Below are 24,245 nucleotides of genomic sequence, written 5' to 3' on the forward strand. Positions count from 1 at the left end.
GGACTTGAACCCTAATCAGATGGTTTGGGGTGAGCTGGACCACAGAGTGAAAGCAAAGGGCCCAACAAGTGCTCAGCACCATTGGGAACTTCTTCAAGACTGTTGAAAAAACATTTCAAGTGACTACCTTTTGAAGTCCATCGATCAAATGCCAAGAGTGTGCGGGGCAGTAACCAGACCAAAGGGTGGCTATTTTTTACAAAACTAGAATATAAAGCATGTTTTCAGTTATTTCACCTTTTTTTGTGAACTACATAACGCCACGTGTTCATTCATAGTTTTAATGCCTTGGAAAAAATATACAGTGTGGAGAATTATTAGGCAAACTGTATTTTTGAGGATTAATTTTGTTTTTGCACAACTACAGTGCTCTCAGTCAACCAAAATGTTAATAAACCTTAAACTTGAATCTTTAAGAGAGTAAAAGTGAGATTCTGGCTTTTTAGGAAAATTGACTATTTGCAATGAAATGTTTGATGGTTCTGACGCAGGCAAACTTTTTGACTCGCGGGCCGAACTGGGTTCTAAATTTGGACCGGAGGGCCGAACCAGGAGCAGATGGACGTAGTGTTTGTGTGAAGTAATATAAGCGACCTGTAAAGGTCATTGCATAAAAGATTTTGGCCTTTAGTAGTTAGTAAAGCATGGATATTCCAAACAAGTTTTTTGAAAACAAATGCATTTATTAACAGCATTAAAAAAAAAAACATTCACTAAAAAACTGCTATCAGTGATTCTCATAAAATACGACACTGTTATTATGAATAACAGTCTCCATCACTTCACCACCAGACTCACCAACAGCTTCATATTCCAGGCTGTTAGGATCCTGAACTCTCTCCCCCTTTCAGCGTAGCGTCCTGTACTTTGCGCTATGCTTACTGTCTGCTGTATGCACACTGGCTCAGTTTTGCTCCTCTTATTTATTGTGTTATTTGTTTATTATTTATTCATCACTCATATTATTTATTTATTATTTATTGTTTGTGCCTTCTTGTTTTTATTTTGTGTCATCTACTTGTATGTCTATCGTGTACTATGTCTCGTCACCGTGGGATAGAGGAAACGGAATTTCGGTTTCTATGTGTGTCTTGACATATGAAGGGATTGACAATAAAGCAGACTTTAACTTTGACTTTCCAGTGCCTGCAGGTCAGATTAATGAAAGATGTTTATCTTGTGAGATCACATCAAACGGCAAACATTCTGACCAAATATATCATCTTGAAAAAACATCCAAATAAACTAATCAAAACGGCAACGCGGTGAGGGGTATCGGAAAATCACAGAGTTTTAACTCACAAACACCTGGTAACAGAGGTGAAGAAACGGGAAACACTTCCTTAAAGTAAGCCTTAAGAACTTTACAGGTTAAGATTAGTCGCTAACAGGTGGTGCATCAATGTCCTTGAGCATCCTGCATTGTTTGAAAATGAGTGGTCGCTAGTTTCAATCCCTGCTATGTGTACAATTCATGTTCAAAATGCATTTTTTTTACAACAAACTTGAGAGCCTCCCCTTCATTTTCAGTGGGAACAGTGTTGTTGGTCTCCCTTTTTTGCTAGTGCGTCATAGTCTGGAGTAAAACTTGTTGTGGCAATTCTTAGGAGAGATCCGAGGTGTTGGTCCGTTTACCTCGATCTGTGACGGGTTGATGTTCATGTGGCTGAACATCACGTCGCGTACGTCGAGCCAAATTGGCCACTCTTTTTTAAACACTCGGCACTGTGTCCACCTTGCTTTTCCTTGGGCGACTCATCTTAATAGAAGGATTCCAGGGGAAGGTTTGTGGGTGGCTTTAGCGTAAAACTGTATCTGAAAGCTCAGCGGGCGAATTACAAGAATGCTGTCGTCACAGCCCACACTCTAAATTCGGGACTGATACAAGTAGAGCGCGGGTGCGCCATGTCCGTGCTACTGAGTACGTACATGCACTTGTGAGTGTGCACCGAGCTTTCTGACACGGCTTCCGGTAGTAAATGCGCAGGCGAGCGCTTCCCCATCTACTGGGGAAACGCAGTCATTGCAGGCAAAATGACCCAAAAAAAAGTTTAATAATACAATTTATTCAGGGTTGGCGGGCCGGATTAAACGGACCCGTGGGCCGGATGTGCCCCGCGGGCCGTAGTTTGCCCACCCCTGTTCTGACGTCACGCCCCAATATCTTAGCAATTTCAAGAGTGCTGCATTCCTTTGAAAGACTTTTTACAATTTTTGACTTTTCAGAGTCACTTAAATCTCTTTTTTGCCCCATTTTGCCTGAGGAACACAAGCTGCCTATTAATTATGCGCTGTTATATTGGGTGTTGATCTGCTGAGGCCCCACCATCCTCCACCACCCCTCATAACACAAATACACATCACTTGATGTGCTTGTATTGAGTAAGCATTCAAGCTTATACAGCATGGAGTTGGAAAATATGCATAAAAATGATCATATGGTCAAACTAAGGGGGGGGGGGTTAAGGTTAGGGAAGCGGCCGGGCAACGTTAGCCTCCGCGACGAGAAGAATGATCCAGGGCGCTTGCTGTGTGTTAGCTAATATGTTGAGCTCTTGTTTTGTGAAATAAAGATTGTTTTAAAAAAAAAATTTGATTTTTAATTAATTTTTGCCCTCTCCCCCACAAGAACTCGCCACTGTGTCGTGGACCATTTCCTCCAGGAGTCGGCCCGATGCTGTCACAGATTCAACGGGCCCAGCTCCTCAACTCTCAGGTCAGTGGTACAGCCACAGTAAAAATAAGATTCTGTTTACAGACAAGTTTTGAATTATCTGACATTCAAACTTACAGACAGACTGCACATACATAGAGCGCTGTGGATAAGTATTTCCCCTTCTCAAATTCTTAGCTTTCTGCAGTTTCCCACTCAAACATTTAAGATACCGTAATTTTCGGACTATAAGTCGCGTTTCTTTTCATAGTTTGTTGTCTGTTGTTGCTCGTTCATGTCTGTTCTTGGTGTTGGATTTTGTCGAATAAATTGCCCCCCAAAATGCGACTTATACTCCGCAGCAACTTGTATATATTTCTTTTCAGTTTTTTGGGCATTTTATGGCTGATGCGACTTGTACTCTGGAGCGACTTTTAGTCCGAAAATTACGGTAATCAGAATAACGAAATGATTTGACAAACACTATCAAAGTAATGATAAAATGCTGCATTTTTATTTGGCCATTTTGTTTATTAAGTGGGAAAAGAATATTGAAACCTTTTGCCTGGTCAATCCTCAGCAGCAACAGCCGAAATCTAGAGTTTTCTTCACAACTGGCAATGCGTCTTTCACATCTTTGTGGAGATATTAGGGCTTACTTATTCGTACAGCCCTGGGTTTGGTCATGTGACATTTACACGTTGAGCCCTTGTCACTGTGTCATTTTCAGTCAGGAATATATACAATGCACACCACCATCAAAACCTTTCCTAATTGTGAGGTATGGTAGAGGGGGCTTCACGATTTGGGACTGCTTTGCTCTATCAGTTACTGGAAACAGAAAATTCCCAACTGTACCAATACTTTTTCCTTTACGACACCATCTGCCTAGGTTGGACGATGTGAAATTACATTCACCCAATGGGTAGAAGTAAATTATGGAATGCCCTAGTCAGACTCCTGACCTCAACCCAATTTGACCCCAAGAGAGCAATTTACACAGACATCCCAAGAATATTGTTTACTAAAACTGTTCTGTAAAAAGAAATGTTCCAGAATTCATTCGGACCATTGTGCACGTATCAACTTAAAAAAACCTTAGGTTTAGGTCATTGCTACCAGGGTGCTCACCTAAATCCAGTGGATCATACACTTTTTACATCTTGCATTGTAATGTTCAGTAAAAACATGGTAACTTATGTGAAATTACATTCACCCAATGGGTAGAAGTAAATTATGGAATGCCCTAGTCAGACTCCTGACCTCAACCCAATTTGACCCCAAGAGAGCAATTTACACAGACATCCCGAGAATATTGTTTACTAAAACTGTTCTGTAAAAAGAAATGTTCCAGAATTCATTCGGACCATTGTGCACGTATCAACTTAAAAAAAACTTAGGTTTAGGTCATTGCTACCAGGGTGCTCACCTAAATCCAGTGGATCATCATACACTTTTTACATCTTGCATTGTAATGTTCAGTAAAAACATGGTAACTTATGTTCCTTTTAAAACGCACGCTGAGCAATTTCACACTTTTCTCACAATCTGTCACCACGCACACACATGGCATTTCTACACTCATCCCTTCATTTCCACCCAGTTTAATTTACGAACAGGACACTCCACACATTCCCACTTCCCTTACGGTTTCACTCGTGCGACCAAGGGTCCAAACGGATTTTCTACTATAGTTTAAAACATACATTGACACATACAGTCACACTCACTACAGACATGACGCTGCAGGCGACACTCAGATTCAGGCACTCTATTCAGAAATTCCAAACGTGGCCGTAGTTTACGAGACCCTAAAATGAGGCTGCACGTTTCAGATGGTCAAGTGACTAGAAATGAACAAACTTGGCCTTATTTTTTATGAAAGCTACAAACCTCTTCAATTATTTGTTCTATTTTGATATAAAGGTGGTTTGAATTTTTCTTAACAGCTATATCATATAACTTGTTAGGATCTGACGTTTTGGACATATGGGATACTGGTTTACTCAACATGTGCATGTCTGATATTGCTCACTATGGTCCGAGGGATGCTCAAGGAGTTTGTGCGAATGCTCCGAAGCATGAAGAATTAGAGGGAACATTGATGGAAATGTATGATTGTTTCTTATGAAGAAGAAAACCCAATTTGTTGTAACAAGAAAATGAAGATCAGATTGTATTACATAACCAATTTCAAAATCCCTATTAATTCCAAACGTGTTTTTTTTCTTGCAACTGTGCGCATGTATTGCAGGGGTGTCTAAATCCAGCTCCCGACGGCCGCTATACTACATGTTTTAGATGTTTCCTTCTTCCACCTGAGTAAATGCTCTGCAGAAGCCTGATAACAATCCTGATCATTTTAATCAGGTGCTTTTGAGGCAGGAAGCATCTAAAACATGCTGGATATCTACCCTCCACAACTGGATTTGGACACTGGATACTGTATGTGCTGTCCTGTATGTATGACATTATTTATATCACACATTCTTCTCTTTCTAGGTGGCAGGAGTTCCTCGTGGTGGTCCAGTCCCTCCTTTGTTACCAGCTGGTGGTGGTTTCAGACCATTTTTCAGTGGCCCGCACCCTACACACGGTCATCGAATGGGGCCGCCGCATCCTCATGGTCATCCTAACCACATGCCACCCATCAGGCACAACGCCACTCATCTCCATCCTCAACATCGGCGCATACTTACCCAGCGCATGCAAAACAGGAGCGGGTATGTGATCATCCGTCGTTTATTATGTACTTTTAACAATGCAAGAGCTGAGCCTTCTCATAAAACCAATCTCATTTGTACCATTTTTTTACCCTGAAGAGAGCTAAGCAGAACAGGAGGGGACTGGCGCAGCAGAGACCCATACAGTAACCTGATGACTCAGAAAGAGAAGGAATGGGTCACTAAAATCCAAATGATGCAACTTCAAAGTACTGACCCTTTCCTGGATGACTACTATTATCAGGTTTGTTAGAATGTTATATGGCTGTGTATTTCATGTTGAAACTTTGACTTGTCACTTTGTCCATGCAGTGGAGCCTCTGAAGTTTTACAGTTGTTTACATTTTCTTGTAACATATGCATCTAAAGTCACACAAAACATTAGCAATTGGAGTGCTGTTGTGCGGTGTCACAGGAAACGTCATATTGCGAGATGTACTTCAGTTCAGTGTGCCTTTGTGGCTTTTTTGCGACAACTTTCCCAAAAGAATGTGCTACATATGCGTCACGCAAAACCTTATATCTCATGAGAGGTAAGCATGATATCAAAAGGCCTGCAACTAACAATTTTGACAACTGAATAAAATGTTGTTGATTAATCGGTGAATCTAATTATTTAAATGTTTTTGTGTCATTATTTCAAATTGACATGAATTAATTACGATTCAGTTACTTGTATAATTTGTAACAAAATGGTTTTCCAAAGTAAAAACTTTTTTTTTTTTTTTGATTTAACACAAATATTTTTGGGCTGCTTTCATAGAGAACTACATAAATTGCATAATGTGAGAACCTGACAGTTCAGGGCATTTGGACAATTTTGAATTCGAAAACTATCCAAATTACTCATCGATTATCAAAAATAATTATCCATCAATTGTTGCTCCTCTAAAATTGTAATTATTTGCTTCTACAATAAGAATATAAAAAATCTAGAATAATAAAAAGGTCAAGCTGGATTGGATTGTGTTCAACCTCTGGGATTCCATCATGAAAAGGCACAGAGACTCATATATGCATTTTAATTTGATTCAAATCCTGGGCAATCAAATTGTGCTGTAATTTATGTTATTATTCTATGGTCATAATCCATCATTATATTGTTATACAGCACTACTATGAAAAGATGGAAAAGCGTCAGGAAAAAGAGAGAGACAGCAGTAAAAAAGAGCACACTACGAAGCTGATCACTCCACAAGTTGCCAAGATTGAACACACCTACAGACCAGGTAAATTCAGACACTTGCAGAACCTGAACAGATTCCTGTCCTGCAGGTGCTCTTCCACACTACTTCCCCAGTGCATCAGGATGACTTTTTTCTGGCAGCTTAGGGGAGACAAAAAAAAGCCAAACCAGTTACCAATTTAATTCATTTAATTACTCTTGCCAAATGTGGTTTGTTCGCATAAGACAAGGGCTGGGTATTGATTAAATTTTCCTGATTCGATTTGATTTCAATTCACAACAGTTGCCTTTGATTCGATTAGGATTTTTTTTTTCCGACTAGTAATCTTTCCTTTAAAATTTAAATTTTGTTACTTTCAAGGCAACCCTCTATTTTAGATGTTAAATTTGGGTTAAAATAAAGGTAATACATGAGAAGTAAATATTAATATTTAGATTATACTTTAGAAGACTCCTCAACACATGACAAAAAGGTTCGGGGGTTGGTTCACAATTAAAAAGAAGTTGGAAAACATGTCTGTTATGTACACTCCAGCTTATAGTTCCTTATAAACATAATAATGGGCTCTATTAATCAGGGATGAGAATTTTCCGCGGATCTGCGGATTTCTGTGTTTTTTTTCCGTCGAAAGTATCATTTTCGTGAATCTTGTAAACCCGTTGAGAATTATTTTTGTGTATATACGGGTGGGGGGGTTAGAAGCGGCCGGCCAGCTGGCCGGGCAACGTTAGCCTCGGCAACTCGCGAGCATTTGCCCACCCGCCGCGACGGCATCTTTTGGCACATCTCAAGGCAAAATTCGTTAGGCTGTGAGTACGGAAATTGGCTTGCCTCTGTAAACCTAACTCACTGGCAGCAGTGATGCGTCAAGATCCGCCTTATTTTCGGCAGCATTTTGACACTACTTTCATCACATCATTTCCACTTGTTAACTTACACGGAAGTCGTCACCTTACCGTGGTGGAGGTGTTTCCGTGTCCCAATGATCCTAGGAGCCATGTTGTCTGGGGCTTCATGCCCCTCGTAGGGTCACCCATGGCAAAAGGGTCCGAGGTGAGGCGCCAGACAAAGCCCGGCTCAAAAAGCCCCTTATGAAGAAAAACATATATGGACTCTCGCCCGGACGCGGGTCACCGGGGCCCCCCTCTGGAGCCAGGCCCGGAGGTGGGGCTCGAAGGCGAGGGTCTGGTGGCCGGGCCTTCGCCCATGGGGCCCGGCCCGGCACAGCCCAAACAGGAAACGTGGGTCCCCGTTTCCATGGGCTCACCACCTGTGGGAGGGGCCAAAGGGGTCGGGTGCATTGTGAGCTGGGCGGCGGCCGAAGGCAGGGACCTTGGCGGTCTGATCCCCGGCTGCAAAAACTGGCTCTTGGCACATGGAATGTCACCTCTCTGGCTGGAAAGGAGCCTGAGCTGGTGTGCGAGGCAGAAAAGTTCCAACTAGACATAGTTGGACTTGCCTCCACACACAGTTTGGGTTCCGGTACTAGCCCTCTCGAGAGGGGCTGGACTCTCTTCCAGTCTGGAGTTGCCCACAGTGAGAGGCGTCAAGCAGGTGTGGGTATACTTATTGCCCCCCAGCTGGGCGCCTGCACATTGGGGTTCACCCCCGTGAACGAGAGGGTAGCCTCCCTCCGCCTTCGGGTGGGGGGACGGGTCCTGACTGTTGTTTGTGTCTATGCTCCAAACAGCAGCTCTGAGTACCCACCCTTCTTGGGGTCCCTGGAGGAAGCACTGGAGAGCGCTCCTTCTGGGGACTCCATTGTTGTACTGGGTGACTTCAATGCTCACGTGGGCAATGACAGTGAGACCTGGAAGGGCGTGATTGGGAGGAACGGCCCCTTCCGATCTGAACCCGAGCGGTGTTCTATTATTGGACTTCTGTGCTCGACATGGATTTTCTATAATGAACACCATGTTCAAACATGAGGGTGTCCATGTGTGCACGTGGCACCAGGACACCCTAGGCCGCAGTTCGATGATCGACTTTGTAGTCGTGTCATCGGATTTGCGGCCGCATGTTTTGGACACTCGAGCAAAGAGAGGGGCGGAGCTGTCAACTGATCACCACCTAGTGGTGGGTTGGCTCCGATGGTGGGGGAAGATGCCGGTCCAACTTGGCAGACCCAAACGCTCTGTGAGGGTCTGTTGTGAACGATTAGCAGAATCCCCTGTCAGGAAGAGCTTCAACTCCCACCTCCGGCAGGGCTTTTCCCACGTCCCGGGGGAGGCGGGGGACATTGAGTCCGAGTGGATCATGTTCCGCGCCTCCATTGTTGAGGCGGCCGACCGGAGCTGTGGCCGTAAAGTCGTTGGTGCCTGTCGTGGCGGCAATCCCCGAACCCGCTGGTGGACACCGGACTCCTCTGAGGATTGCGTAATCATACGGCTGCCCGGTCGGCCCCCCAGACCCCCGGCTACTTTTCAGTGTTTTTTCACATTTGCTATTCTCATCCCTGATTCAGTGTTCTTTTCTCACAGTTCAATTTGCAGGCTCTTTGGGTAAACTGACAGTTTCTAGTGTCAACAATCCACGCAAAATGATTGATGCAGTTGTCACCACGCGCTCAGATGACGAGGTACGTTTCATACAGCGTGTCTGTGCAGTTTTCTTTTATCAATGATTACCGTAATTTTTGGACTAAAAGTCTCTCCGGAGTACAAGTCACATCAGCCATAAAATGCCCAAAAAGTGAAGAAAAACGTATATAAGTCGCTCCGGAGTATAAGTCGCATTTTGGGGCGCAATTTATTTGCCAAAATCCAACACCGAGAACAGACATGGACGAGCAACATCAGGCTAAACGATAGGTATGCTAACGTGACATAAACACAAACGAAGAGCTGAGAACGGGCCTGACGTAACATTACGAGTTATTTAAAAAAAACTATTACATAAATAACACGTTTATAAAACCATCTGTCACTCCAATTCATTAAATCCATCGATCGTCCTTTGTCAACAATGGGTGCGCGCCGCTGACGGCGCTTGCACTTTATATTCCACAGGCCCATATAACGATATATAAATTAGAAATCAAACAACTATTATATAAGCAGTAATATTATCAAACCATCTTTGCACTTTAAATCATTAAATCCATCGATCAAATTCCTCGTCCTTTGTCAACAACGCCGCGCGTGCGCCCTGACATCACCCTCGTCGTTATTCCACAGATCCATGTAGTATATAACTATATTGTAGCGTTAACAAAGTACAAGGAAAGACGTGGGTTTGGTAAACGGCTCTTTATTTAACAAAACAAACTTCCAGGTATGTGGCGGCGTGGATTTCCAGCCACGGAGGTGGAAGAGAGATCCATAGAATAGGACCGGGCATGCGTCAAAGGCATGACCGAGCCCCATCCACCGTCCCCGGACAGCCACCCGGCCGAGCGCCGGCCTCGACTTCCATCCACGGAGGTGAAAGAGAGCTCCGTAGAGTAGGACCGGGCGTGCGTAAAAGCTTTGTCCGAGCCCCATCCACTGTCCCCGGACAGCCACCCGGCCGAGCGCCGGCCCCCGACTTCTATCCACGGAAGTGAAAAAGAGCTCCGTAGAGTAGGACCGGGCGTGCGTAAAAGCCATAATAGTTTTTCAAACCTTCTGTGTCACTCTAAATCCTTCAAACTCTTCGTCCTCCGTGTCACTTAGAAACAAAGCCGTTAATGATGCCGGTAGTACGTGGGACCCTTCGTCATCGTCGTCATCCCGCGATCAATCTTTGTCCTTTTTGTAAACAACCGCCGCCCCACGCCGCGTCGCGCTGCTGATGTCACTTGAAATTCAAATTACAGTAATCCCTTGCTACAACGCGGTTCGTTTATCGCGGTTTCACTTTTTTTTCTTTTTTGGAAAAGTTTTGGAAAAAAACACGAGTCGCTCCTTATTATAAGTCGCCCCCCCACCCAAACTATGAAAAAAAACGCGACTTATAGTCCGAAAATTACGGTACATTGTTTTGAATTGTCAGAACTACACAAAGAACCTTGCTTGTTTTCCCAGGGTGGATATTTTTTTTTTCAAGTGTCATATAGGTTAAATGCACACTCGTGCTCAAAATCTCACAGACTAACTTGCTGGCTGGAGAGATGCCAAAGTTAAAGACCCAATGATCGTCACACACACATTTAGGTGTGGTGAAATTTGCCTTCTGCATTTCACCCATCCCCGTGTGATTTTAATCCATCCCCTGGGGGAGAGGGGAGCAGTAGCGGTGCCGCGCTCGGGAATCATTTGGTGATCTAACCCCCCAATTCCAACCCTTAATGCTGAGTGCCAAGCAGGGAGGCAATGGGTCCCATTTTTATAGTCTTTGGTATGACCCGGCCGGGGTTTGAACCCACAACCTTCCAGTCTCAGGGCGGACACTCTAGCACTAGGCCACTGAGCTCCCCTTATTGAGAATTTGAGGACTGTCATCAAATACTCCAAAAGCCACACATATTTTGCACTCAAATTGATGCTGTGTTCTGTTACTGGTACATCGGAAGTTTGTGTTTTACTTTTGAGAAAACTATATAAATTGTTTGCTACCTTCAGAAACACCGTACTGTATTTTATGTCCTCTTGAGTATTTTCTCTGACATTTTGCATGCTTTCATCACCAGGAAAAGAGAGAAAAGCAGGTTTGGAATAAAAGACGACAGATTTTATACACTGTGGAGAAGGTAAATTGACAATCTGATGAACCTTCTACAAATTCAACCCATGTGCTGAAAGTTTAATTTCACTCACCGTCTTCAGATCTACAGTTTGCTGCTTGAGGTCCAAGACTTTGAGAAACGTTTTGTCCATGCACCAGAGGAGGACAGGGAGACCTTACTGGAGCAGCACAAAACCAATACTATGCAGCTCTGTAATTCTCTGCAAGAGAAAGAGTGGGATGACAGGTAGGGACAATATACAGTCGACCCTGGCTTTTCGTGACAGTTAGGGATCTTAAATAGCACAAAATTGCAGATGGTCATATGGCACTGGTAGACAGACGATGGTCACTTTATAAACTTTATCCCAGAAAGGTTTTCCTTTTTCGATTTGCAAAATTGTTTTGGAACTACATAACTAATCTACTTAGCTGCATCAAAGTGATAATGTTACTTCAAGTAGTATTTTGAAAAACAAAAGCTTATAATTGCTTTGTCGATATTACAAATCGATGGACCAAATGCGGTCAGATTCATATAAATAATTATCCCTTGCAAAACCTGTCAAATATTTATTGATGTAGCTTGGCAATTTGTACATTGTTCACCCTACTGACCACGATTAAAGCCATTTAAAAGGTGCTCCATAAAATATCTTTCAACATAAAACTACCGTATTTTTCGGACTATAAGTCGCGTTTTATTTCATAGTTTGGGTGTGGGGGCGACTTATACTGAGGAGTGACTTATATGTGAATTTTTTCCTAAATTTTCAAAAATTTAAAAAGTGGAACCGCGATGTAGCAAGAGATTACTGTAATTTGAATTTTAAGGGACGTCAGCAGCGCGGCGCGTCGGTTGTTTAAAGGACAAAGATACGATCACGAGATGATGAAGATGACGAAGGGGCCCACGTACTACCGGCATCATTAGCGGCTTTGTTTGTAAGTGACACGGAGAACGAAGAGTTTGAAGGATTTAAAGATTTGGAGTGACACAGAAGGTCACTAGCTGTCCAGGGACGGACGGTGGATGGGTCTCGGACATGGCTTTTACGCACGCCCGGTCCTACTCTACGGAGCTCTCTTTCACCTCCGTGGATGGAAGTCGGGGGCCTGTGCTCGGCCGGGTGGCTGTCCGGGGACGGTGGATGGGGCTCGGACATGGCTTTTACGCACGCCCGGTCCTATTCTATGGTGCTCTCTTCCACCTCCCTGGCTGGAAGTGCCACCTCCAGGGATGGAAGTCCACGCTGCCACACGCCTCAAAGTCGACACCGGTGCTTGGGTCCTTGTACTTTGTTAACGCTACAATATAGTTATATACTAGATTTGTGGAATAACGACAAGGCTGACGTCAGGGCGCAGGCGATGTTGACAAAGGACGAGGAATTTGATCGATGGATTTAATGATTTGGAGTTACACAGAATTGGAGTGACACAGGTTTGATAATATTATTGCTTATATAATAGTTATTTGATATATAATTTATATATATCGTTATATGGGCCTGTGGAATATATATAAGTGCAAGCGCCGTCAGCGGCGCGCACCCATTGTTGACATAAAGGACGATGAATGAATTGGATTTAATGAATTGGGGTGACACAGATGGTTTTATAAACGTGTTATTTATGTAATAGTTATTTGAATAACTCTGAATGTTACGTCAGGCCCGTTCTCAGCTCTTCGTTTGTGTTTATGTCACGTTAACATACCTATCATTTAGCCAGTTGTTACCCGTTCATGCCTGTTCTTGGTGTTGGATTTTGTCGAATAAATTTCCCCCAAAATGCGACTTACCGTATTTTCCGCTCTATAAGGCGCACCTAAAAACCTAAATTTTTATCAAAAGTTGACAGTGCGCCTTATAGTCCGGTGCGCCTTATATATGGATCAAGTGATGAATTTGTTGATCCATACCGGTTGTACACAGTGCTCTGCCAAAATATTTTAGTACGTTTTAGTACGACTAGTAAATTACAAGGTCGCATCGCTTCCCAACATTATGGTAACTGTAGTCAGGGGGCGTCACCGAATAGCTGTTGTACCCGCGAGGCTATTTCATTTCAAAATAGGCTGCTCCGTTAATGTTTCGAGTAAATCAATATGGAAGGGAAACATAGGTAAGTAGTACCAATGCGTTAGATCGAACTTTAGTCAGTTCTGATCATTTTATAGGAGATCGTTTGAGAAACGCGATTGTTTATACTTTGCTGAGGCTCATGGGAGATTGCGAGCTGAGGCTCATAGGAAATTGCAGATGGCTAATGCTATAACGATAGCTGCTATACGCGCGAGGCTATTTCATGTCAAAATAGGCTGCTCTGTTAATGTTTCGAGTAAATCTACGGATCGATATGGAAGGAAAACATAGGTAAGTAGTACCAATGCGTTAGATCGAACTTTAGTCAGTTCTGATCATTTTTTAGGAGATCGTTTGAGAAACGCGATTGTTTACACTTTGCTGAGGCTCATGGGAGATTGCGAGCTGAGGCTCATAGGAAATTGCAGATGGCTAATGCTATAACGATAGCTGCTATACGCGCGAGGCTATTTCATGTCAAAGAAGGCTGCTCTGTTAATGTTTCGAGTAAATCTACGGATCGATATGGAAGGGAAACATAGGTAAGTAGTACCAATGCGTTAGATCGAACTTTAGTCGGTTCCAATCATTTTATAGGAGATCGTTTGAGTAAAGCTTCTATTTTATGCGCCTTATAGTCCGGTGCGCCTTATATATGGACAGAGTTTTAAAATGGGCCGTTCATTGAAGGTGCGCCTTATAACCCGGTGCGCCTAATAGGGCGCAAAATACGGTATATGTTTTTTTTCACGTTATTGTGCATTTTATGGCTAATGCTTGACTTTGTAGTCGTGTCATCGGATTTGCGGCCGCATGTTTTGGACACTCGGGCAAAGAGAGGGGCGGAGCTGTCAACTGATCACCACCTAGTGGTGGGTTGGCTCCGATGGTGGGGGAAGATGCCGGTCCAACTTGGCAGACGCAAACGCTCTGTGAGGGTCTGCTGTGAACGATTAGCAGAATCCCCTGTCAGGAAAAGCTTCAACTCCCACCTCCGGCAGGGCTTTTTCCACGTCCCGGGGGAGGCGGGGGACATTGAGTCCGAGTGGATCATGTTCCGCGCCTCCATTGTTGAGGCGGCCGACCGGAGCTGTGGCCGTAAGGTCGTTGGTGCCTGTCGTGGCGGCAATCCCCGAACCCGCTGGTTGACACCGGCGGTAAGGGATGCCGTCAAGCTGAAGGAGCCCTATCGACCCATTTTGGCCTGCGGGACTCCGGAGGCAGCCGACAGGTATCGGATGGTTGCTGAGGCAAAAACCCGGGCGTGGGAGGAGTTTGGCGAGGCCATGGAGAATGATTTCCGGACGGCTTCGAGGAAATTCTGGTCCACCATCCGGCGTCTCAGGAGGGCGAAGCAATGCAACGTCAACACTGTTTACAGTGGGGATGGCGTGCTGCTGACCTCGGCTCGGGACGTCGTGAGTCGGTGGGGAGAATACTTCGAAGACCTCCTCAATTCCACCTACACGCCTTCCATTGTGGAAGCAGGGCCTGGAGACTCTGAGGCGGACTCTCCAATCTTTGGGGTCGAAGTCACTGAGGTAGTTAAAAAAACTCCTCGGTGGCAAGGCCCCGAGGGTGGATGAGATCCGCCCGGAATTCTTAAAGGCTCTGGATGTTGTCATGGCGGACTCTACAACATTGCGTGGACATCGGGGACAGTACCTCTGGATTGGCAGACTGGGGTGGTGGTTCCCCTCTTTAAGAAGGGGGACCGGAGGGTGTGTTCCAATTACAGGGGAATCACACTCCTCAGCCTCCCTGGTAAGGTCTATTTATGTATATTCCGGAGCGACTTTTAGTCCGAAAAATACGGTACATTAAAGGCTAACAAGATATATTGGGCCCATTACAATCTTTTGATTTTCAGTGTCAAGTACAAATGGCTGCCCAGGGCAGAATACCTTTAACTAGTGTCACAATAGCCCCTAACTTAACATTTGAGGGGTGCATACAGAACATTTAGGAGGTGTTCACATTATTGTTTTTTTTTTTTTTTTTATTACACTGATAATGCACTGCCACTCGTCCCCAAAAACAGAATTTCTTGACTTCTTTCACCATGACTGTTAACTTCACAAAACTAAATAGTAAGCAGTGATGTATCGCTTTGTCATTGTTTATCGTTTATAAGAGGAATGTGAAACTTGTAGATTTGCACCATAACCCCAAAACTGGCCTTTTGCCACACATTCGCCAATCGCAGTAGGATTATATGGCCTTAGAATTTTTTTCCCCTGCCCATCAAAGTACAATTTCTCAAACTATCAATTTCAAATGGCGCCTCTTCAGTAAACTACCTCCCCTCTGTTTATTTTCATGTCACCTATATTGACAGCGACAGACCATTGTTGTTGATGTATTTAGTTAGCCACTTTCTATCTGTAATAATCTCCATTTATTGAACATATTAACAATGCAATCAAGGAAGGTAAACAATTTTATTTTTTTCTGGCATGGTTGCAAGAGTCACAATAGCAAATAAGGAGTCATATATGATGCTAATCACCACCGCCACTACTACTCATTCTACTCCCCCGCCACCTCTTGCGCCTCAATTTCCAGGCGTGTCTTACTGATGAGTAAAAAAACCAACAATAAAATGGCGAATGGGGAAAGAAATACCGTATTTTCCGCACTGTAGGGCGCACCAGATTATAAGGCGCACCTTCAATGAATCGCCCATTTTAAAACTTTGTCCTTATATAAGGCGCACCAGATTATAAGGCACATAGAATAAATAACTCAACGTTGCTCAAACGTTAATGCAATCACAATACAGTAACACTCAAAATAGTGAAAACAATAACAATACAGTCAAACCTCGGTTTTCGACCACAATCCGTTCCAGAAGGCGGTTCGAGAAGTGAATCGTTCGAATTCCGAGGAAAAAAATTTCATCTGTTCCAAGACAGGAAAAAAAAAACTTTTTTAAGCATGTTTGCATTTGCACATTTTTAAAAGTTAAAAGTTAAAGTCCCAATGATCGTCACACACACATCTGGGTGTGGTGAAATTTGTCCTCTGCATTTAACCCATCCCTGTGTGATCTTAATCCATCCCCTGGGGGAGAGGGGAGCAGTGAGCAGCAGCGGTGCCGCGCTCGGGAATCATTTGGTGATCTAACCCCCCAATTCCAACCCTTAATGCTGAGTGCCAAGCAGGGAGGCAATGGGTCCCATTTTTATAGTCTTTGGTATGACTCGGCCGGGGTTTGAACCCACAACCTTCCAGTCTCAGGGCGGACACTCTACCAGCTCAGTGGCCTAGTGGTAGAGTTTTTTTTTGTCCGATCGTGCAACTGCAGCGCACCGCCGAACGTGCAACCATAGCGCACCGCCGACCGCGCAACTGCACCGCGCTGGTCGCATTATTGTGACAGAGCCGTCGCTGAAATTTAGAAAATATTTTTAAAGTCCTGATGTACTTTCCAAAATTTAAGTGGACCTCATTGCGCAGGGAGCTTAATTTGGTCCGATCGCGCAACCGCAGCGCGCCGTGCGCTCAGTCGCATTGCTTTAAGAGCGTCTTTGTGTTTTAGGATGGCTTTACTGCTCCCACTTGCTTTCTTTGGAGGCATGATTAGGGATTAATACAATCCTCAAAGTAACGAAAATACAATAACGAACGGAGTCAGTCGGCATCGGGCTGCACGGTCGGGTTTTCTCGGGTCCTTTCGGCTCATCTCGTGACGTTCGACCGAAGCAAAAAAATCTCGAATTTTTCATTCGAATTCCAATTTGTTCGAGAACCGGGACGTTGGAAAACCGAGGTTTCACTGTATATCAATAACTCAACGTTGCTCAAATGTTAATATCACACAACACACAAAATAAACACGTAAAGCTTACTTTAATAAATTAGTCCTCATCCACGACTCCATATTGGTCCACATATAAGGCACACCAGATTATAAGGCGCACTGTTGGCTTTTGAGAAAATTGGAGATTTTTAGGTGCGCCTTATAGTGCGGAAAATACGGTAATTGATTTTTTTTATGTATTGTGAAGTGGAGACATTACACGACAGCTCCACCCTGGCAATGACCGCTCAAAAATAAATTTTGGGGAATTTTTAGTAATCCACTCATTAGTCCAAAAACCGTAGGTGTGTTTCAGAGAATGGTTTTCAAATGGCAATTTGCGAATCACTGAGGGTATACTGTATAAATGAAAGATTTTATCATGCCCACAGAAACACACAATAATTATTTTCCTTGTGCTCTTTGGAAAGGGTGAGCGATGAACGTTGTGTTATGATCATGTCGGTGAGGAAAGGCAAGCGGCTCATCTCCAGGCTCCTACCCTACCTACCTCCCTCTCATGCTGCCACCGTTGTCATGGCAATTGCTCGAAACCTTCCGACCCTGGCCAAGAAGGACAAGCAGGACCAGGTAATCAAAACCTTTTACTACCATATTGGAGCTGCAACTAACAATTATGCTAATAAGTAATTAATCCGTCTCATTTTTTTTTAAATTATGAAGTGAATTTCACTTTATTTTTAATTTTGATTCCTTCATTTTTAAAGGGGAATTATTTCAAATTGGTAGTGCTCAAAGGTTGCTGCATAAAGTTCCTGAGCTCTGGCTCAGGAACTTTATGCAGCAACCTTGAAGTCATAATTTAGGATTTTTAAGAAGTCGAAGTTGATATTAAATTACAATATATTGAGACACACTAAAACAGACATGACCAAAGTCCGGCCCGTGGGCCAAATCCGGTGTGTAACTTTAGACCGTCCCGAAGCATTGTGTCATAAAATCAATATGTGGCCCGCTGGCACTGTCGCGGGGACCTGCGCGTTCCGAGCAAGCCACAGAAATGAAACGCGTACGAACGCACATGAGCGAGCGCTCATGATCAGGTGCGAGTGCAGTCTCCCCAGTCCCTTCCCAGTTCACGCGCACACTGGGAAGGGACGGACGGGGCAGGCAGATTGTCCGTTTGTGATAATCTGATAATCAGTGACACAGACAATTCCTCATTCAAATGTCCACACACCAAGGACTAAGGCGACGCTAAAATCAGAGACTGCCAGTGACGCTGCAGAGGGAAAGTCAAAATAACCCACGGACTACTGGTGAAAGGTCTGTCTATTTACTACCAACTCTACAAACACGTCCGCGCCGCCCACTCACAGTGATCAGCAAAAAGAATAGGGATTCTGAAGTATTTTTCTGTGTATGAAGTTAAAATAAAAAAGATAAAACGGAGAATGATTTAATTTGGATTAAAAGTCTGACATACTACCTGCCCTGTTTACTGCCTACTGTTGTACTCATTAATACAACAATAACAATAATAAAACAAACACAATACATGTAATGAAAACATTCATTCAACTTTCATAAAATCATTAATTTATTAATACTTTAATCTTTAACTATGCTGGTGATGCCATTGACAATATATTCTCATTTGCAATATCAACTTATCTGCATACAGCAAAGTTACATATTTACAAGTTAATTTACAATGGTAATGGCATATCAGTCCGAATACAGCCCCCTATACATTTCATCTAACTAAATAAAGTCAAGTTTATTCATATAGCCCTAAATTACAAGAAGTCTCAAAGGGCTTCACATATACAAAATAAATGGACAATTATTCTCAAAGCATCCCCTGATCTGAAGCTCCCAAGAGGGCAAGGAAAAACTAAAAAAAAAAACTCCTAGGGGACAAATGAGAAACTTTGAGAAGGGACCACAGATGGGAGGATCCCCCTTTCAGGATCACCAGGCTGCAATGGATGCAGAGAGAGCACATAAAATACATAATATAAAAAGATCAAAGAAAAGTGGATGTCCAATTCAAAGCGAAGAACTGCAGGAGGTGCCCTTGATTGTCCTGGCAGTATCTTCAAGGGGGGGTAATCCGCTACAGTTCCCTCTTCTTGATTGGTCCGCGAGAATCCAGACATCCGCTGTAAGTCAAATCTGGCTCCCTTTGCAAAAACATTGGACCCCCGGCAATAAAACATACAAATATATTCTACTATATACAGTAGGTGCTTAAAATGTCTTTGTCATCCTGTGTCTATAATAAAAGAGTCTCAAGTCAAATGCCACTTGAATATTTTTGGGGAGGACAATATAATCAATCACTCTCATGCGTGACCTCTTATAAATTCCATTTACAACTTTTATATTAAACATTAAATTAATGAAAAACACATAGTCTATCTATCCAACCATTTTCTGGACTGCTTGTCCCCACGGGGGTCGTGGGCGTGTTGGAGCCTATCCCAGCAGTCATCGGGCAGTAGGCGGGGGACACCAGCCAATCACAGGGCACACAGAGACGAAGAACCATCCACACTCGCACTCACACCTACAGGTCAATCGGCCTACCATGCATTTTTTTGGGATGTGGGAGGAAACCAGAGGGCCCTGAGAAAACTCACGCAGGCACGGGGAGAACATGCAAATTCCACACAGGGAGGGCCGGAGGTGGAATCGAACCCGTACCCTTTGAACTGTGAGGCGGATGTGCTAACCAGTGCTTCACCGAGCCGTCAAAAAAACATAGTAAGAAGTAAAAAAAAACAAAAAAACATAACGATTTCACATATTTTTTAAACTCAGGTTGAATGTAACTCCATTTACCACACCATTTGCCGTTTATTAAACAAGACAGTGTACAGTATTAGGACATTTTGTCCCAAATATTTAATGAATGAAATAATAATTTATAAGTACATGTCAGCATCATACTTGAGCTATGAAAAATGTGCTTATGGGTTCATGTCTAATGCTGTATTCACACCAAATATATTGCAAGCGTTTCTGGCGACAAGATTCAATCACAATATAGTTCCCGCGTGTGTGTGTGTTAGAAAGATTACACTTGGTGGACTCCGTGTTCTTTATATTGAGAAATGACCAGTAAGTGCAGCCATTACCTCTTAAGTTTACAAGCCTCTGTCAGAATCCAATTATTAACCAGCAGTGTTTTTTCATCATTGTGATTTTGCATTTTATTGGTTTAGAGATGCAAATATGTCATGGAAATAGGGTCTGGGTCCAAAGTTAATGCAAGGTTTATGCCACCAAATACTAAATGTTATTAACTTTGTTAATATAGTCATGTTATTAACGTTGTTGATATAGTCATGTCAGTTCCATGTCAGTTTTACTCACTTGAAAAGGTAATGGCTTCAAACTACGGTAATTTTCGGACTATAAGTTGCAGTTTTTTTCATAGTTTGGGTGGGGGAGAGACTTATAATGAGGAGCGACTTATATGTGAATTTTTTCAAAAAAATTCAAAAAAAAAAAAAGTGAGACCGCGATGTAGCACTGTGATTTGAATTTCAAGTGACGTGCGCGGCGTGGTGCGGCGGTTGTTTACAAAAAGGAAAAAGATTGATCATGGGATGACGAAGACGACAAAGGGCCCCACGTACTACCGGCATCATTAGCGGCTTTGTTTCTAAGTGACACGGAGGACGAAGAGTTTGAAGGATTTAAGGATTTGGAGTGACACGGAAGGTTTGAAAAACTATTATGGCTTTTACGCATGCCCGGTCCTCCTCTACGGAGCTCTCTTTCACCTCCATGGATTGAAGTCGGGGGCCGGCGCTCGGCCGGGTGGCTGTCTAGGGACGGTGGATGGGGCTCGGACATGGCTTTTACGCACGCCCGGTCCTACTTTACGGAGCTCTCTTTTATCTCCGTGGATAGAAGTCGGGGGACGGCGCTCGGCCGGGTGGCTGTCCGGGGACGGTTGATGGGGCTCGGTCATGGCTTTTACGCACGCCCGGTCCTATTCTATGGATCTCTCTTCCACCTCCGTGGCTGGAAATCCACGCCGCCACACGCCTGGAAGTTTGTTTTGTTAAATAAAGAGCCGTTTACCAAACCCACGTCTTTCCTTGTACTTTGTTAACGCTACAATATAGTTATATAGTAGATCTGTGGAATAACGACGAGGCTGACGTCAGGGCGCACGCGCGACGTTGTTGACAAAGGACAAGGAATTTGATCAATCGATTTAATGATTTGGAGTGACACAGATGGTTTGATAATATGATTGCTTACATAATAGTTATTTGATATATAATTTATAGATCGTTATATGGGCCTGTAGAATATTTTGAAGTGCAAGTGCCGTCAGCGGCGCGCACCCATTGTTGACACAAAGGACGATCGATGGATTTAATGAATTGTAGTGACAGATGGTTTTATAAACGTGTTATTTATGTAATAGTCTTTTTAATCAATCTGAATGTTACGTCAGGCCCGTTCTCAGCTCTTCGTTTGTGTTTATGTCACGTTAGCATACCTATCGTTTAGCCTGTTGTTGCTCGTTCATGTCTGTTCTTGGTGTTGGATTTTGTCGAATACATTTCCCCCCAAAATGCGATTTATACTCCGGAGCGACTTATATGTTCACGTTATTGTGCATTTTATGGCTAATGCAACCTATATTCCGGAGCGACTTTTCGTCCGAAAATTACGGTAAGTGTTTTGTCCTGATGTTGGGGGGGATGAGTGGTTAAAGTATGGGGTAGGATCTACAGTAGATTGGAATTGCTGTCAAGTACATTATTTGTGGAAGTGATTTTTTTTTTTTTTTACAGGTATCGTATCTGCACATCAGGACTGATATTTCTCTGCCATTATTAGGTGCTGTGCCTGTTAGTGGAGCCTGTCTCTGCGGTGATCATGTCCTTATCAAGCTCTGCCCTCACAGACTTGCTCCAGGAGCTTCAGGGCAGTGAGGGTCAACTTGCCACTGTACTACACAACAAGGTACACACACTTGTATGTAACACAACAGAAGTCAGCTTACTACACATCAAACCCTGCATGATAATGGGACTCCCACATCCAATTAGATTAAACAGAACAGTAATGATCCATTATTTTTTCGTCTTGAATTTTAAATCTCAAATTATTTTTGTGTTCATGTTCTTAGCAACTTAAGCAATATGTTCACAAGATCTTTTGGTCTTGGGATCTGCACGTTTTGGAACTAACCATGTTTAGCTCAGGGACATAAAACTTCAGAAAATGAAAAAATAAATCTACGGAAAATCGCCCTCCTGAACAGTATGATGGCTGGACATTTCCAAGGGGTTATAATCAGTGATGCCGATAATGCATTAGTAACAAGTTACGCAATAATAATGGACGTTTTGAGAAACTTTTAATCTGCGTTACTATTTGTACTATAGACTATATACCAAAAAACACCAACATGAAAAACAAGAGTGAAAATAAAAAAATATATAAAATATATACATCGTATTTTTCGGACTCGGTCGCTCCGGAGTACAAGTCGCATCAGCCATAAAATGCATAATAAAGGGGGAAAAAACATATACGTAAGTTGCACCGGAGTTTAAGTCGCATTTTGGGGGAAATATATTTGACAAAATCCAACAGCAAGTACAGACATGAACCAGCAAAAACAGGCCAAACGATACGGTATGCTAACGTGACATAAACACAAACGAGGAGCTGAAAACGGGCCTGACGTAACATTAACAGTTATTCAAATAACTATAACATAGATAATACGTTTATCAAACCATCTGTGTCACCCCAATTAATTAAATCCATCGATCGGATTCTTCGTCCTTTATGTAAACAATGCCGCGTGTGCGACGCGCCGCTGACGTCGTTAGTTGCAGCTCAAATTACTCCACAGCAATGTTCCCTCTAATTTTTCATGTATCTGGGCATACACACAAGCTCCCTGAGCAAATTTAGGACTACTGTGAGCAACATCAGATATGCACACTTTATTTTTAAATAAGTAATTTGGTCCACTTAAAAAAAGACAAAAATCTGAAAAATGGGATGTGTAGATGTTATACAGTATGTGAGTCCTCTGACTGTGCCTCTCCATCCTGACAACACTCCACGGTTGCCCAAACACACACACACACACACACACACACACCTTGGTACAGGTGTCGTTTTTCAGTGAAGACTATCAGTAATTATGGGTTGTTGTTGGTGCTGTTTTGTCTTCTGGGTGAGAAGATTCATGTACACATTACACATATAGACCAATGGACACATTTTCGGATTTGACACATTATTGGATTTTGTTGCGTCAGATTTTTGGGCACATTTGTAGCTTGAATTATACATACTCAAATAGTTTTGCTCCAATAATGGTTCCAAGACCCTCTTTCTTTGCGCTGCAGACGGTATACTAGAGCACAAGAGCTCATCTGTCTCTACGTCTCCCAAACTTGCTTTCACGAGTGAGAAAGACCCACCAACTTTTGAGGACTTGGAGAGCATGGTGGCTGCTGACACACACAAGGCTGCCTGCACAAGTACCGTATTTTACGCCCTATTAGGCGCACCGGGTTATAAGGCGCACCTTCAATGAACGGCCCATTTTAAAACTTTGTCCATATATAAGGCGCACCGGACTATAAGGCGCATAAAAGTCGCTTTACTGCAATAAACTGAGGTTGACTAGGGTTGCGGTATGCACCCACTAGCCAATAACTAACGAGCCCTCTGTAAACAATCGCGTTTCTCAAACGATCTCCTATAAAATGATCGGAACTGACTAAAGTTCGATCTAACGCATTGGTACTACTTACCTATGTTTCCCTTCCATATCGATCCGTAGATTTACTCGAAACATTAACAGAGCAGCCTATTTTGACATGAAATAGCTTTGCGCGTATAGCAGCTATCGTTATAGCATTAGCCATCCGCAATTTCCCATGAGCCTCAGCTCGCAATCTCCCATGAGCCTCAGCAAAGTGTAAACAATCCCGTTTCTCAAACGATCTCCTATAAAATGATCAGAACTGACTAAAGTTCGATCTAACGCATTGGTACTACTTACCTATGCTTCCCTTCCATATCGATCCGTAGATTTACTCGAAACATTAACGGAGCAGCCTATTTTGAAATGAAATAGCCTCGCGGGTACAACAGCTATTCGGTGACGCCCCCTGACTACAGTTACCG

At 43.2% G+C, this 24,245-nt stretch overlaps 1 protein-coding gene across 2 annotated transcripts in view; it reads left to right on the forward strand.

The window, feature by feature from the left end:
* patl1 (PAT1 homolog 1, processing body mRNA decay factor) overlaps positions 1-24,245 on the forward strand; it is a 51,847-nt gene that overhangs the window by 21,756 nt on the left and 5,846 nt on the right. For both annotated transcript variants that reach the window (XM_061274072.1, XM_061274073.1), the window contains 9 exons: positions 2,630-2,716; positions 5,156-5,376; positions 5,476-5,620; positions 6,488-6,605; positions 9,044-9,141; positions 11,173-11,232; positions 11,309-11,454; positions 17,528-17,687; positions 21,927-22,052. In XM_061274072.1, coding sequence (XP_061130056.1) covers positions 2,630-2,716; positions 5,156-5,376; positions 5,476-5,620; positions 6,488-6,605; positions 9,044-9,141; positions 11,173-11,232; positions 11,309-11,454; positions 17,528-17,687; positions 21,927-22,052 — 1,161 coding nt within the window. The remainder of the gene's footprint in view (positions 1-2,629; positions 2,717-5,155; positions 5,377-5,475; positions 5,621-6,487; positions 6,606-9,043; positions 9,142-11,172; positions 11,233-11,308; positions 11,455-17,527; positions 17,688-21,926; positions 22,053-24,245) is intronic.

The sequence above is a fragment of the Syngnathus typhle genome, linkage group LG3 (assembly GCF_033458585.1).
Source record: "Syngnathus typhle isolate RoL2023-S1 ecotype Sweden linkage group LG3, RoL_Styp_1.0, whole genome shotgun sequence".
NCBI lineage: Eukaryota > Metazoa > Chordata > Actinopteri > Syngnathiformes > Syngnathidae > Syngnathus > Syngnathus typhle.